Consider the following 14,650-nt stretch of genomic DNA (forward strand, 5'->3'; position numbering starts at 1 on the left):
TAATTATCTTCTTTTTTGTAGGCTCTGCATCCCAGTGGACTCGGTCCTCTGGCCAGGCCACACCTTCTCCCAACTTTGAGAGTGGAATTCAATCCATGGTGAGTCAACATGTCTTTTCTTTTTGATATTAGAGATGCAACAAAAGATTGTTAAAGTAAAAAAGTGAGCAAGTAAAAGTAAATTACAGTGGCAAAAACAGGATGCTACAGTCAGTTATTATTATCTATTGCTGTCTCATTGTCGATTCTTCTCTGTAGCCAAGTAAAATGGAGGACCGTCTGGACGAAGCCATCAATGTTCTTCAGCGTCACGCCAGCGGACAAGGAGGGCCAGGACTGGCTGAGATGCAGAGTCTGCTCTCGTCTAGCTTAGGGTTGCCTCCAGCCTTCACCAGTGCAGCACTTGGATTGGCCAGTCGCCTGCCTGGACTGGTGAGATTAATAAATAGCAGCACAGGAAATCCATCCATCCACAAATGACTGAATGAAAATTAAAGAGTGGTATTCCTGTTTTTTGCTTTCATGCTAGTACAACAAACTTCTAACAAGATCCATGAAACACTGTTAAATTGTTTTCCTGAAGCTGTCCGGTCACCATGAGGACTCTCCTGGTCTGCCCTCTAGTGGAGGACTTATGCATGGTCACCACGGCCCCGCATCTGTCCAGCCAGGCTCTCAGCCTGAAGGTTTTACCGGTAAGACTTTCTGTTGCTCTCTTTATTTATTTTTCATGTCAGAAAGGGTGGTAATACTTTGCCATCATTGGATATCAAAGTGGCAATCCTTAATATTTCAGCTCTGGTTGATTTGGTGACACCCTATTTACTGGTGACAACAGCAAAAGCAGTTTAATACTAAAGGTCCTAGAATAAAACAAATTGTTGTCTTTATGATGATGATGATGATGATGATGATATTATTAATAATAATAATAATAATAATAATAATAATAATAGCCTTGTTCCATCATTCTGTGATGTGATTTATTTATTTGAAATTTTTTTTATGCACATGGTCACACCTGAGTCTGCGAAAGTGAAAGTAGTTGGTTACCTTGCTGAGAAATTGGAGGTGTGCAGCCTGCATTAGCAGTAACTTTAAAAAACAACTTTTTGTTATAGGGAATGTTGCCACAGACACCCAGTTTGTAATACTGCAAATATATAAATATTGCAATACTTACATCAGTGGGCCATTGGCTTAATCACCATTGTGTTACCTCATTTGGCAATAGATGGTGCTTTAACAGACATATATTTAAATGAAAGTTCTCGATATTGCCACTTTAAGTAATCTTTTTTTAGTTCATTATGTATCTCATTCAGTATCCTTGTTTCTGAACTCTCTGTGCAGCCCTGTCCGGTAGCCTAAATCGCTCCAGTGGTTCTGATATCAAACGAGAGGACAAGGAGGACGACGAAAACTGCTCCATCACCGACAGGTCAGAGGACGAGAAAAAAGACGTGAAGGCCCGCCTGGGAACAAGGTGTCTAAAACCTTTTTTTCACACAATATTTATACTCCATCACTGCATGATATTTCATGGCAAATAATGCTGCTGTGGTTTAAGTATAATATGTGTCAGGAAATGGTCTTTCAACCTTTTTAGAAATGATGATTTCTAGTCATTCATTTCTGATTTAATTCAATCAAAAACTTATGGGCACTAGTCTATTAATAATGAATACAAATTAAAAGACATTTGTTTAAATTACAGGGACTTCAGTTGTGCCCCTTTTCTTACATGGTAAGAGAGGATGGCCAGTTATAAATGTATTCTTGTTTCTAAAGGTGCTTTTACTGTGTAGTGTTAAAAGATTCATCATCTGTTAAGTAGGATACCTCACTAGTTGGAGCTGTCATTTGACTTAAAGTGCTCATATTATGCTCATTTTCAGGTTCATAATTGTATTTAGAGGTTATATCAGAATAGGTTTACATAGTTTAATTTTCAGAAAACACCACATTTTTGTTTTACTGCACATTGCTGCAGCTCCTCTTTTCACCCTGTGTGTTGAGCTCTCTGTTTTAGCTACAGAGTGAGACATCTCACTTACACAGTAGCTAGGTAAGGACTACTAGCCAGTCAGAAGCAGAGTATGAGGGCGTGCCACGCTAGCAGCTAGGCGAGCATTATAACGTGTGTTACAAAGTGACGCACGTTGGTCTCTGAAGTAAAGGCTGGACTACAGTAGAGCTGTTTGGAGCAGTTGGTGAACAGCGTTTTCTGTTGGAGATGGTAAGTCCCTTTGGGGGGGACTGTGGGCTTTTTCACTTTGTAAACCTATAACCTGCATAATATGAGCACTTTAAAAAAGTGAAAGTGGAAATGGAGGATTAAGGAAGAAACTATATAACCAAAATACCATTTTCAATTAAAATATTTAATGCAGTAGAGTTCAAAAATCTGAATCTACATCCGAGAACAGTTATCGCTGAGTAAAAAGACTAAATCTAGGTTAATGAACAGAAAATGCCATAATCTAGTAAGCAAAAATACAGACAAAAGACAATTTCAGAGCCAATGATTAGAAGAAAATTTGGTTTCCACAGTTTAAACCAGATCAACACTTCATTAAATGGGATTTCAATTTGAAAGTAATAAAATCACAATTATAAACACTGCTACAGTTGTCGATCACATTATCTTACGTGCTATTGTTTGTCAGCGAGTTTCATCTTCGCTGCTCTTCCTCATTGTTGATGCAGTTTTTTTTCTGTTTGGAATATGTTCTCTTTATTCTTTACCAGCATTTTGACCGCAAGAACTAAGTACAGTTGGTTTCCTGGCAGTGCTGGAGTTCAGACGTTGCATCTCACACAAAGTTGTTACTTTTTAATCTTTTTTTTTTTTATCATGGTCATTTACTTCAAAGTTCTATATACGACATTCAGAACCACTAGATGTTGCGCTAGAGCTCCAACATCTCAGACCAAAACAAATTGGCGCGCCGGCCACACACATGCATCGCAATCACATGCACAAACATGCATATGCGGCTGGCCCAGCCACCGAAACAAAGAACAGAGAAGCTCTGATTACAACAAACACAGAAGGAATGTGACTTAATTCTCTCCTCAGGACGCCATTACTCCACTATATCCTTACATAGCAATTAGTTGTTTGCGGCTATATTAATGTTCTGAATGTCGTGTATAGCACCTTTTTTAATCTTCATGGTTCTTTAGATGTGGTGGAAGCTTTAAGTTCCTGATTCTGTTCTTGACTTTAGTTCCTGGGCCTCCATTATTCCTAGTACTATTTGGTCAAAAACGGACAGATTGCTCGGGCCAAACCCTAATGTGACCCACATTTGTAGCAGTGTTTGTAATCGTCATTGAGTTACTCTGGAATTGTATCCCTTTCCACGTGGTGTTGACATCATTAGGAAAATGTATTGCACACCGTAATTGGGAAGCTATTCTCAGTGAACTGTACCCATACTGTTGTTTCATTCCCTCCTCATCTGCCATTGGCTAGTCTGGATGATGAGGAAGACGATGAAGATCTACCAGTGGAGGTAAAGGCTGAGCGGGAGAAAGTGAGGAGGCAGGCAAACAACACCCGTGAACGGCTACGTGTGCGGGACATCAACGAGGCTTTTAAGGAGCTGGGCCGCATGTGTCAGCTCCATCTGAGCCACGAGAAACCGCAGACCAAATTGATCGTACTGCAACAGGCCGTTAACGTTATACTCAACCTGGAGCAGCAAGTTCGAGGTCAGTGGGTGTCCAGGGAGAAAGGAAAAGGAGGGGAAGGGCCTCTTTATAAAACACTCCCACATGGCTTCAATTCCACCGCTCCTGACATGTGCTGCTAGTCATATTAGATCTTTTTAAAATGACTCATGGCAATTCATTTGACTCCACTTGTGGTGGTATTAATGCTTGTATTAAGCAGGAATAATGTGAGTTAAAGCCGTTTTTGCAATCCATCCTAAAAGTGATCATCAAAGTAAGAATATGGGATAAGGAAATGAAGCTGTGTGACTGTTTTTAAGACATGCCCATTCTCTAGTTCATCTTCTATGGTTTTCGTCCTCTGGTAACACATACAGGACTGCTGTTTGTTCTGATACAGTATGTGTTGCCTTGTCTTATAATTGTCCGTCTGTTTCCGCTGTGAAAATGCTTACATGTCTCTCTGCCTCACCCTTCCACTGTATTAACACATCTTTTTCTGTGCTCATTTGCTTTTTCCACTGTTGCCTCATTAAGCTTTTAGTTAACTATGAAGTCATTTTAATTTCAAAGTTATTTCAGCATTATGTCTTTTCAAACCTTTCAAACATAGTGTACCTGTCTATACACTGGCACTCTGGTTAGCATGAAAGCAGGGCTGTCATGTGTATTAACCTGTCTTCAGCTTTGTTGCAGTTCTGTGTTGCATGTCCCAGCCTTTCAAGCATTAACCCTTTCATTTTGCCACCCTTTTTTCGCGAAAAACCTTATTGTTTCTCTATTCACTCCCCTGTCCTCCTTGTCATTTTCTTTTTACAGATATCAACAGTGACCACCTCTTCCTCATATTCAGATAAATACATCTCCTATTGCTGATGTATTTAACACAATGCCCTCAGCCTCTCCTCTTGGCTTTTTCTCTGTGGCTCTTTTTATGTTGGCAGAAGGTGTTGCTTCCTCTCTCTCCCTTTCTCTCTCCCTCCTCATAACTTCTCTCATTTTGCTGGACAGTCACCATATCCCCTCAACTTCCATCCTGGACCTCAGTGACCAAAAGAAATTGTTTGTTGGTTAGACTTCAGGATGGATTCATTAGACCCGGTCGCTCAGGTTGACTGTATCTTGATCTCAGATATACATGTGTCTTGGCTAGAATCATTTAGTGTTGCGCCTTACTCAACCCACAACACCTAAAGTTGTGACTCATTGAGATAACATCCATCATTTTTACAAAGATGTATTGTTTGCATACTGTAGATCCTGAAAACTGTTCCCACCCCTCCGCTCCCTCTCTTGCAACACAGCCCACTCCACTGGTATCTTCTTCAGCATTTCCACTGGTCTTCTCTTGGGTGATTCTGACGAGGAAAAATACTCAGTTAAAAGTAATATTATAGGTTCAAAACCCAGTTTTAGTGAGAACGTCTAGCCCGGGTTCAGCGAGGGCTGTGATTTGGGTTTGTTAACCAGCCCCTCCACCCCCCACTTCTCCTCCTGGCTGCAGCAATGTCTCGGTGACCGATGAGAACCTGACTGCCGAGGAGAAGGAGCAGAGGGAGCGTGAGCGCCGCATGGCTAACAACACTAGGGAGAGGGTGCGCGTGCGTGACATTAACGAAGCCTTCAGAGAGCTGGGCAGGATGTGTCAGGTCCACCTGCAGAGCGACAAGGCCCAGACCAAGCTTATCATCCTGCAACAGGCTGTCCAGGTCATTATGGGCCTGGAGAAGCAGGTGCGAGGTAGGTCAGCCGATACAGGAAGGTCTGATCCACATAGACAACCAACCATCTCTTATCATAGCTGGGCAAGTTGCCAGTCATTCACCTATAGAAAAATCTCTTCTTATATTGTTCTCGCTTACTGTGTGGCATTCACTTTGGCTTTCTCTTCGCTATTTGCTCGTATGACTTTGAAATATGGAGATGAAAGGGAGAATTTGAGGAAGTATATCCCTGCTTTTCTGCCAAATGCCTGCATTTTTCATCTTACTTTTCATTTTCCTGTCTGGCTTTCCCCTTTTTCTGTTCTCCCTGTCTATTGTTGACCTTTTTGTATATTCACAACTCTGCTTTAAGGTATAAAAAGACGTGCTCCCTTACTGTTTTTAATAAATAAAATGTGTTGGTCCTTTTTTCAAAGAGCGTAATTTGAACCCAAAGGCTGCCTGCCTCAAGAGGAGAGAGGAGGAAAAAGTTTCCGGCGTGGACCCCCAGATGCAGCTTGGTGGGGGTCACCCTGGTCTAGGAGGAGATGGACATATGTAATTCTCAGGTCAGCCTACAGAGTTTGTACAGTTGGGTTTGTGGTGCCTGCAAGATAATAACAATTTGGATGTTTCTGTTTTGTGGAAAGATATTCATTCAATGTTCTCCTTTCTCTTCCAGTTCCTGTTGATTGTACAGCCCTTAGAACACGTGGCCTTAATCTATCATTGTCATGCATCTCAGTGTGTGTTAATCAACTTTTGGAAAGCACACACGCACACACACCTCATTACTGACAAAGCAGGTGGCCACATTCCTGACTATGAATACAAAAGTAACAAGCACACTCTTACAGAAAGAGGGGGAAATGTATTAATCTTAACATGACAACACTTTGAACCGAGGACACCGGTTTGGAGACAGTGGAAATTGGACATAAGGACATTCTTATGATCGTGTTTTTGTAAGACATTTTGAAAAATTGCTTTACGTGTTGGGAGCAAAACTTGTTTGGATCAAATGAAACTTTTTGGATCAACTGCTTGTGTAAGCAGAGTTAGGATTTGTATTGTTGGATGATTATTGGCATTCCCATCTGAAAAGCAGGTCTTACATTCTTCACAGGCAAAGAGGGACAACTGGGTTTATTATCTTATGATTGAACAAAACCCGTTTTAAACATGTGCCCAAAAGAGGCCTAATGCATAGTGTTAAGATAAAATCATTATCTCCTTTTGTGATGACTGAATTACAGAGGCAGGTTTGGAGACCTCCAGCAACTAACTGGGCAATCAGAGAGACAACTCGTTTTTTTGTCGGTATTCTGGTATTTCTAGATGTATTTTTTATTTCTTGCTTTGACTAAAAAGGTGCCACAGTCACTGACTCCCATGTGGTGGGTTATTTTTTTGTTTATTCTTAACTGTGGATCCCTGAATCTTACCTCTCTTTAAGTCCTGTACATCTGTTACGGTCACTGCAATGCAAGTGAAACAGAGACTGCCAGAGAGAGACCCTCCACCGACACAAACCTGAGCAAAGACTCAATACAAATCCAGGAACCACACTGATGTTGAATCAAATGTGCAGATGCACATCTCAGCTGATTGGATTGGAGTGTACAGATGTCATCCTCACTGCTCAGCTCCTTCACCATCATGACTGTCACACAGCCATGTGGTCAGCCAGTGTCCCATCAGCCTGCCCCTGTCAAATCATACCTAAAGACTCTGTTACAGCATTAGGAACTTACTAAACTTAAGTCTCGAAGCAATTTGTATTGTGGTAAATCACATTTTGCGAGAAGGCAGAAATAATTGGGTATTGAAAGGGATCATGAGTGTACCTGCTACCCTGTAGAGAATTTACTTGCCATTGATGGACTTGTTTTGGTTGTTGCTGTGTTTTTGAGCATTTAGTGTTTTTTTATTTTTATTTTTATTTTTTTTCCCCTTTTGAACAATTGCAAAGCCTGTTGTAAGGATCTTCCTTTTGTAGAATTGATTTATCATTGCTTTTTGTATCGTTTTATTTTTTACTTTGTAAGATAGTTGTATGACTTTTGTTTGTATCATTTGGAATGCTCTCTTTTTTTTTGTTTACATTGTTTAAATGTAAGACGACTCTCAATTTAGATTCCATGAACAAAGTGAGGTGTTTTCTTTTGTGCCAGGTGCTTAGAAATGACAAACTTCTGTAACATCACATGTTGTGATATTGCCTTTCTTTTTTTTTTTTTTTAAAAAAAAAAAAAAAAAATGCATGTTTCAACACAAACCTGTCAGACCAGTTGTAATTGGATTGTTCTGGTGTTTGTGACAGTTTTTCTTAAATGGAACAATATTTTTTTCTTCAGCACACCCCCCCTCTTCTCTCCTGATGTCCAGCTCTTTGATGAGCTTGTTGATTAGTTTGAGGAAGGGGCAGTAGGGGCGGTCTGCACAATCTGCAACATAATTCACTGTTTTGTCAGGATCTGAAGCATAAAATGAATCAAAAAAGGGTGGCCTTAGTCATTTTCCTGACTTTGGGAGTTTTGATAATGGTTACTCACCAGTGCCTGAATACTTCTCTGCTACATGGTGGGTGATGTTGCATTTGAGGATTTATAGGTTGTACCTTTTTATAATACAGATGTATAAAAACATACATACTTCTGTAACATCTGACAGTGTCTCAGAACATCTAAGTGAAGAATTACACTCATTGATACAGATTGCTTCAGTGTCTGGGTCATTAAATGTAAAATGACTAATAACCTGGTCTTCAACTTTGACGCTGAAAACTGCTTAAAATTTTTCATCTTTTATGTACTGAGTTTTTTTAAGTATAATTTTGTCCTTGACTGGCATGTGCATTGATATGTATGTACAGCTGTATGACATGTCAGCTTTATCATTGTAAGCTGATACTGATATGTAACAGTATTTGGTTTTCTACCTGTCATTTTATCACAAATCTTGCCCCACGGACTAGCCCCAAACATTATTTTCTTGTCAGTTACTCTAACCTTTCTGCAGAAAAATGTGGTGTTGTTATGATATGAAAATCTCTACTAAAGACTTATACTTTTATTTCTTTACATGAAAGATATGTCGGCGGAATCCAAGGAACAAAACATGCACCTAATATTCTTTGATAAGAGACCCTTTCTGTCCACAACAGATGAACTGCTACAAATCTCTCTGTCTTCACTCATGTTTGGGGACAACATCTATGTAGGCTATGTCCTCAAAGTGCCTCCAGTTTCCTATTTTTTATATATAAAGTAGATATAGAGAACTGTTGTGTATATAACAGTAATGTAGCAATAAATGTGCCATTTTTAATAACTACCACGTTTATCCAATGTCTTTTTTTTTTTTTTTTTAACCCATAAATAAAAAAAACAACCTAATTGCATTTTCCTTTCTGCAATGCAACCAGGTAGTGGTCGATCCATTCAGTATTTATTTATGAAATTGACTCTACCCAATTAAGGACAGGCCAATCCGGTAACGTTGATTTCATAGTGGGCAGTAGTACAATACCTTGATTTGTCCGCTACGGGGCAGAAATGAGAGTATGGGACCTTACTCAGAAAAAATATGAACGGTAGTGAACTGTTCTCTTAATACATCCATGTAGTGAACGGGGAAAGACGAATTATTATTTGATTCCGTTTGAATTGAGCCATGGATTACACATATGATGTTCGTCAGTTCATGTCAAGAAAGTCTCAGTTTATTGTTAAACTGTAAAAAAAAAAAAAAAACGTAATTAGAAAGACTACATACTTCAAAGTCGCATGGATGACGTCTCGCTGAATCGTACCCGGGATGTAACGTTACTCACACTACCAGATGATCTCGCTCGTTCTTACGCTTCTCTGCTGATAAAACTACACCGGATAAAACGCATCAGGCAAGGCAACGTTACAGGTGTTGTGAAATAGAGCCTCCATGAATAGAGCTAAGTTAGCTAGCGAGCAAGTTGAGCATCAAGCGGTGACGTAATTTATGTGAGACGAGAGATGTAGTTCACTCCAAAGAATTTTTCTTTTTTCTTTTTTTTCTAAATTCACTCTTTATTATATAACAATCGTACAAACAATCAAGGCACAATGTGATACTCCAAAGAATTTCTAATATAGGAAGAAGTTCCACTCCCTCGTTACTTCCGGCTTCTGAACTGGTTGCAGTTCCACCAGAGTTCGATATAGGGGGCGCTCACAGGCCAGTGCAGAATGAATGGGACTCTATGGAGCTATACCCATAGGGCTATACCCCTCAAAATCCACTTTTCTCAGAATATAATTTTTTTTCTAGTAATTTGAATGTTGCATTTGAAAGGGGAGGCTAAGAAAATACACACTGCTGGGTGTTAGATTTTTTTTTAAGTCGTTTTTTTGTTTGTTCTAAAAAGCCTTTTAAAATGTCAATGACGTCATACACATATACGGCCGGAGATACTGCTTTACGGCAAGCTCTGAGTCGCTTCCTTTTTTCTCTCGAGACATCGACAACACAGCTGACAGGTTAGGCTCTCCCTGTTAATACACATGCTAGAAAGAGGTTTGCTGATGTTTTAAAGACCACGCCGAAATATTCACTCTGACATTCAGGCTCTGCTTCGGATACCGTCAAGCTGGATCTCCGATCGTAATCAGACCTTCACTGACCAATCAGCATTCATTAGCAGAATGCTAGCGTGTTATGGGCAACAACGACTCACCCTGTAAGAAATCAAAAGGACATAAGTACTCGTTCATTCAACTTTCGACCTATAAGCCATGTTGAACTTGCAAAAACTACAATCAAATCTGAGGTTTCTCAACGACAATCTGGCGAAAGAGACACATTTAGCCGTCTAGCTCCATAGAGTCCCATTCATTTTGCACTGGACCGCTATCACCCCCAGTGGAACTCTGGTAGAACTGCAACCAGATTCGGTACAATGGGACTGAATCATGGATGTATTAAGAGAACTGAATAGGGAGTGGAACGGCTTTCCGTAAACCGGCCATTGAGACCGGCTTTGTTCACTCATAGAGTTCACTGAGCGGCGGTTTCACTAAGTGGTCATACGGCAAACTGAGAAATTATCTTTTAAATTTAGGAACATCACATTTGTAATCCGTGGCTCAATTCAAACGGGATAAAAAAATAATTTGCCTCTCCCCGTTCACTACCGTTCATATTTTTTTCCGAATTATGGTCCCATGAGGCCCACCGGAAAGGTGACCGGAAGTAGTTCACGCACATGCGCACAACGCGTAGTCCGCAAACCAAAATCGGAAGTTCTTAGCTTTTAAGTTGCACGTCCTGCGTTAGGAGGACATATTTCAGCCAAAATGATCAGTAAAGTAATCGGTCAGAAGTATGTGTCCATTGCCAAGTCATGGTAAGATTTTGTTAATATCGTATCAGTGGTAAAAAAAAAAGTGAAGAAGTCAGTATCTCGGTTAAATAATCTCTATGTGTCCTTAGCTTAACATTAGCTTAACGTTAGCCGAGGTCATTGCTTGGGGACATGCTGTAACGTTACCTGTCAGCTAAGATTAGGCTAAAAATGCCTAAAATTACCATTATAATGTAAAAAGGTCAGTGTTACTTTTTCCTCAATGGCTGTTGTAGTTTCTATGATCACATAGCAAACGTAATTTCCATATATATATATTTTATAACCAAGTTTGAATACGTTTAAGAAAATATTCTCTATTACCAAAGATCCTCTGTACTGTTCAACCATCTCTGCTATTACTAACCGATTAACGTTACCTAACGTTACAATCATATTTATTACCAAAGTTAATTTTCACTTGGAAGAAATGTGCATGTGTGAATACAATAAAACATATTAAAGGGAATAAACAATATGACAAAGTACTGCTACAGTCAAGGCCATAAATATAGAATATATATATAACAATAAAATGTTAAAAAAAAGGCAATAACAAAATAAATATGTACACTATAACTGTTTTAGTAAGGGAAATAATGAATGCTGTACGGTTTAGAGCAGGATGTGAAAAAATATTGATCAGGGCATGTGAAAAAAGTTCACAGTATTTATAATATGTGCAATGGTCAGGGGGGGGGGGTTATAGTCCAGGATGTGCGTTAATGTAATATGTAGTGACTGAGGGTGGGGGGTTAGAGAGCTAGCTAACTCCCTGATCCCACCTGAAGGGCTGGAGGTGTTATTTTCGTTATGGATTAATCAGAAAGATAATTAGTCTGAAAATGCATGTCCCTAATTCTGGACTTAGTCTAACAAGCTAACTGATGCAAATTGGGAGGAAAAGCAAGCAGCTCTTCACATTTGTATTTGTGAAGCTTTAACCAGCAAGTCTATTGATAGTTTTACAAAATGATTGACTATCAAGATAAAAGTTGCTCATTTTTAGCATGCATTACTCCAACACTTACTGCTTTACTAGTCAATAAGTGCTTGATGATTGTTTAGGTGTTTGTCCTAGGGGTATATACACGTTAAATGGAAAAAGACATTGGTAAAATCTTGACAATGTTCTCTACTCAACAGGATCCCAACTATGACTGTATGGGGCACAGTCGGAGGCGTAGCTCTGGTCCACTTCACAGACTGGCGAGTGATTTTGGATTATGTCCCCTACATCAATGGCAAATTCAAGAAGGAAGAGTAGTGGCACTCAGGTTAGTCTCAGGAAATGGCAGAATTACGAGAGGTGTAACAGCATGTGATGAATAAGGACAGCTGAAACGTTATCACATTTTGTTATCAGCATCGTTATTTCTGCACCTACTGTATCTTTCAAAGCTCCAAACAAGAACAATGGCAACAGACTTCCATCCAGAGAACACAGGCAGCACAGGGTGAAGGTGTACCTCTGTTGCAGCAGTCAGTCCAGTTAACACGTATTGTCTGTGTAGCCACAGCCTAATATCAGCTTGAAGGCTGATTTATGCTTCTGAGTCAAATCGACGTCGTACCCCTGCAGACCCCTCTGCGTCGCCGCGAATCCCCCTCCGAGCCCTCCACTGTAGCGCGACGTGCACCTCCAAAAATGTGTAACTTTGCGTGGAGGCGACGCAGACCACAAGGACTGTGATTGGTCAACTCGTCCCGTGTGTTGATAGTCGGTGTTTCAAGCAGCCTACTGTGGGGAGTAGCAACATGCTAGTTCACTGACATAAGCTTTACAAATAAACTCAGACATGTTTTGGTTACAATGACGGGGTTATCCGTTTGTAAAGTGTCTATATTACATTACATGTCATTTAGCTGACGCTTTTATCCAAAGCGACTTACAATTGCTATATATGTCAGAGGTCGCACGCCTCTGGAGCAACTAGGGGTTAAGTGTCTTGCTCAGGGACACATTGGTTGATGTATCGCAGTGGGAATCGAACCCAGATCTCCTGCACCAAAGGCATGTGTCATATCCACTGCGCCATCACCACTGCGCCATCAGTAACGTTTTGAAATTAGCACTTTGCCAGCAAGCACTACTTTGTGGGCAGTTGTGCTAAAGTTTGCTTGCGAACATAACATAAACTGGCTGGCAGATACCTCGCAAATAACCTCAGACTCATCACCCCCTAGCGTTGTGGCGGCGAAATGCACCGCGATGCAAAGCAACCCCGACGCAGAACTCCGAAAGGGTCACGACGCCGTAGAAGCGACGGCGTAGCTACAGCGTGGAGTTGACGCAGAAGCATAAAGCAGCCTTAAGCCTCTATCTGATATAACTACATTGTTGTCTATAAACCATTAACCACACGTCAAAGCCATGTTATTTCATTGGGTGACATACTCAATGTATTTCAATGAACACAGGCAGTGTTATTAATTCTGAAATAACTTGGAATGTAGACATAACTGCATGCACAGGGACACTTGTGTGTTCTTCTGCATATTTTCTAGATGACAAGCTGAGAGTCAAAGAAAGTTGTAACCTTGTGCATGCTTTATACGTTACCAAGTTACCAACTGGTAATATAAAAACACTTGAGTGAAGACCCTTATGGGATGCTTTCCATCAGCAGAGACCTGGAGACTCATGGCTAAGGAAACAAGTGAAATTCAGAGACAGTAAGCTGGGTAGTTTAGAGGCATCAGAATACCAGAATCCAGGACAGTGGGCTATTTTAAGACCACGTGTAGCAGCTTTGAATAAGATAGGACTTTCTCTCAAACCTTCAACCGCTCTACTGCCGCTTAGTTATTTGGCTCGGAAATTTCAAAATTGATAGTTGTTCAACCCACAAATCAAAGAAAGTTTGCGAAGAGTGTTAGATGTTGAATGAGTTTTGGGTAGTGCTTTTAAAATAAAAATAACAAAGCATAGGATTTATGAACAAAAAGACAGATGTGCTTTCAAGTGCCACTTAAATATAACTGAACTTGGTGACTTTCCATCCAGCTTTGATTTATCTGTCACAGCAAAACCACATTTCTACTGTTTACTCTAATGACTTTGTTTTCCCCCAGTCAGGTCGCTGCTGTTTTTTTACACAAAGACTAAAATAATGACCAAGAACTGCTGCAGCCCGGAACTTGCGTGCCAGGCCACTTGGAAGCTGTCCTCTTCATCCTCCAGCTCAGTCAACATTAAACTGTTCACCATCAACATCCTGTGAAATGCACTGGAGTTAGGCATTTCAACATTCCTTCTACCAGTGAAAACGTGGATGGAAGGAATATTAAAACACTGATGATAATTGGACTTTTTCTTTTCTTTTCCCACTTAGTTGGGGGGGGTCAGGTATTTATTTGAATCACCAGTCTCCTATGTGTCGAACCTGCTTCTCAAATGGAAACCTCTTCCCTTCATGTCATACTCTAATTGTTTTGAAAAGTTGAAGTAAAGTATGTGAGATCAGATGTAACCTATATTGTGGTTGTGTAAAATTATTTCACTTCCAATGATTTAATGATTCAATATCAAGTCAAATTAAAGTGTATTTGTATCCTGAATGTAGCCCCATCAGTGCAGTTTGGCTACAGTTTGCTTGGATTTAACCTTGTCAGATCACTGAAGGATATGGTAATTATTAATTGCCTCTGATTAGCTGGTATATTAGCTGGTATATTCCTAAAGACCATAGGTGACCATGATACAAATATAAGCTGTGTTAACAGACATCAGTGATGAAAACAAATCTTAAAAAGCATTAGAACACAGTCCATATATTAAAAGAGCAGACAAACAATTTGGGAGAGATGATTGTTACGATCCTGAATTTTTATTTTAAATGGTGTGACTACTTTTTTGGATTGTGTATCCGGATAAAAGATGTTAA

At 40.0% G+C, this 14,650-nt stretch overlaps 2 protein-coding genes across 8 annotated transcripts in view; both read left to right on the top strand.

Moving 5' to 3' along the window:
- The window catches only part of tcf3a (transcription factor 3a), a 30,139-nt gene extending 21,420 nt beyond the window's left edge, over positions 1–8,719 (top strand). For 2 of the 6 annotated variants that reach the window (XM_039815526.1, XM_039815530.1), the window contains 7 exons: positions 22–98; positions 258–431; positions 583–694; positions 1,353–1,485; positions 3,481–3,719; positions 5,821–5,952; positions 6,066–8,719. In XM_039815526.1, coding sequence (XP_039671460.1) covers positions 22–98; positions 258–431; positions 583–694; positions 1,353–1,485; positions 3,481–3,719; positions 5,821–5,945 — 860 coding nt within the window. In that variant the 3' untranslated portion in view covers positions 5,946–5,952; positions 6,066–8,719. Of the gene's footprint in view, positions 1–21; positions 99–257; positions 432–582; positions 695–1,352; positions 1,486–3,480; positions 3,720–5,184; positions 5,421–5,820; positions 5,953–6,065 lie in introns of those variants that run through there. The other 4 variants (XM_039815527.1, XM_039815529.1, XM_039815528.1 and 1 more) reach the window with 4 other exon arrangements.
- A 1,897-nt stretch (positions 8,720–10,616) lies between these two features.
- LOC120569025 (cytochrome b-c1 complex subunit 10) lies at positions 10,617–14,240 on the top strand. Of its 2 annotated transcripts, none has more exons than XM_039816831.1 (3): positions 10,617–10,766; positions 11,910–12,040; positions 13,843–14,240. In XM_039816831.1, the coding sequence occupies exons 1-2, from the start codon at positions 10,717–10,719 to the stop codon at positions 12,028–12,030; spliced, it is 171 nt and encodes a 56-aa protein (XP_039672765.1). In that variant the 5' UTR covers positions 10,617–10,716; the 3' UTR covers positions 12,031–12,040; positions 13,843–14,240. The 2 variants fall into 2 exon arrangements, with proteins under 2 accessions (XP_039672765.1, XP_039672764.1); XM_039816830.1 differs by having other exon boundaries at positions 10,619–10,766; positions 13,839–14,240.
- Positions 14,241–14,650: the final 410 nt, after the last annotated feature.

Source organism: Perca fluviatilis, chromosome 11, assembly GCF_010015445.1.
Source record: "Perca fluviatilis chromosome 11, GENO_Pfluv_1.0, whole genome shotgun sequence".
NCBI lineage: Eukaryota > Metazoa > Chordata > Actinopteri > Perciformes > Percidae > Perca > Perca fluviatilis.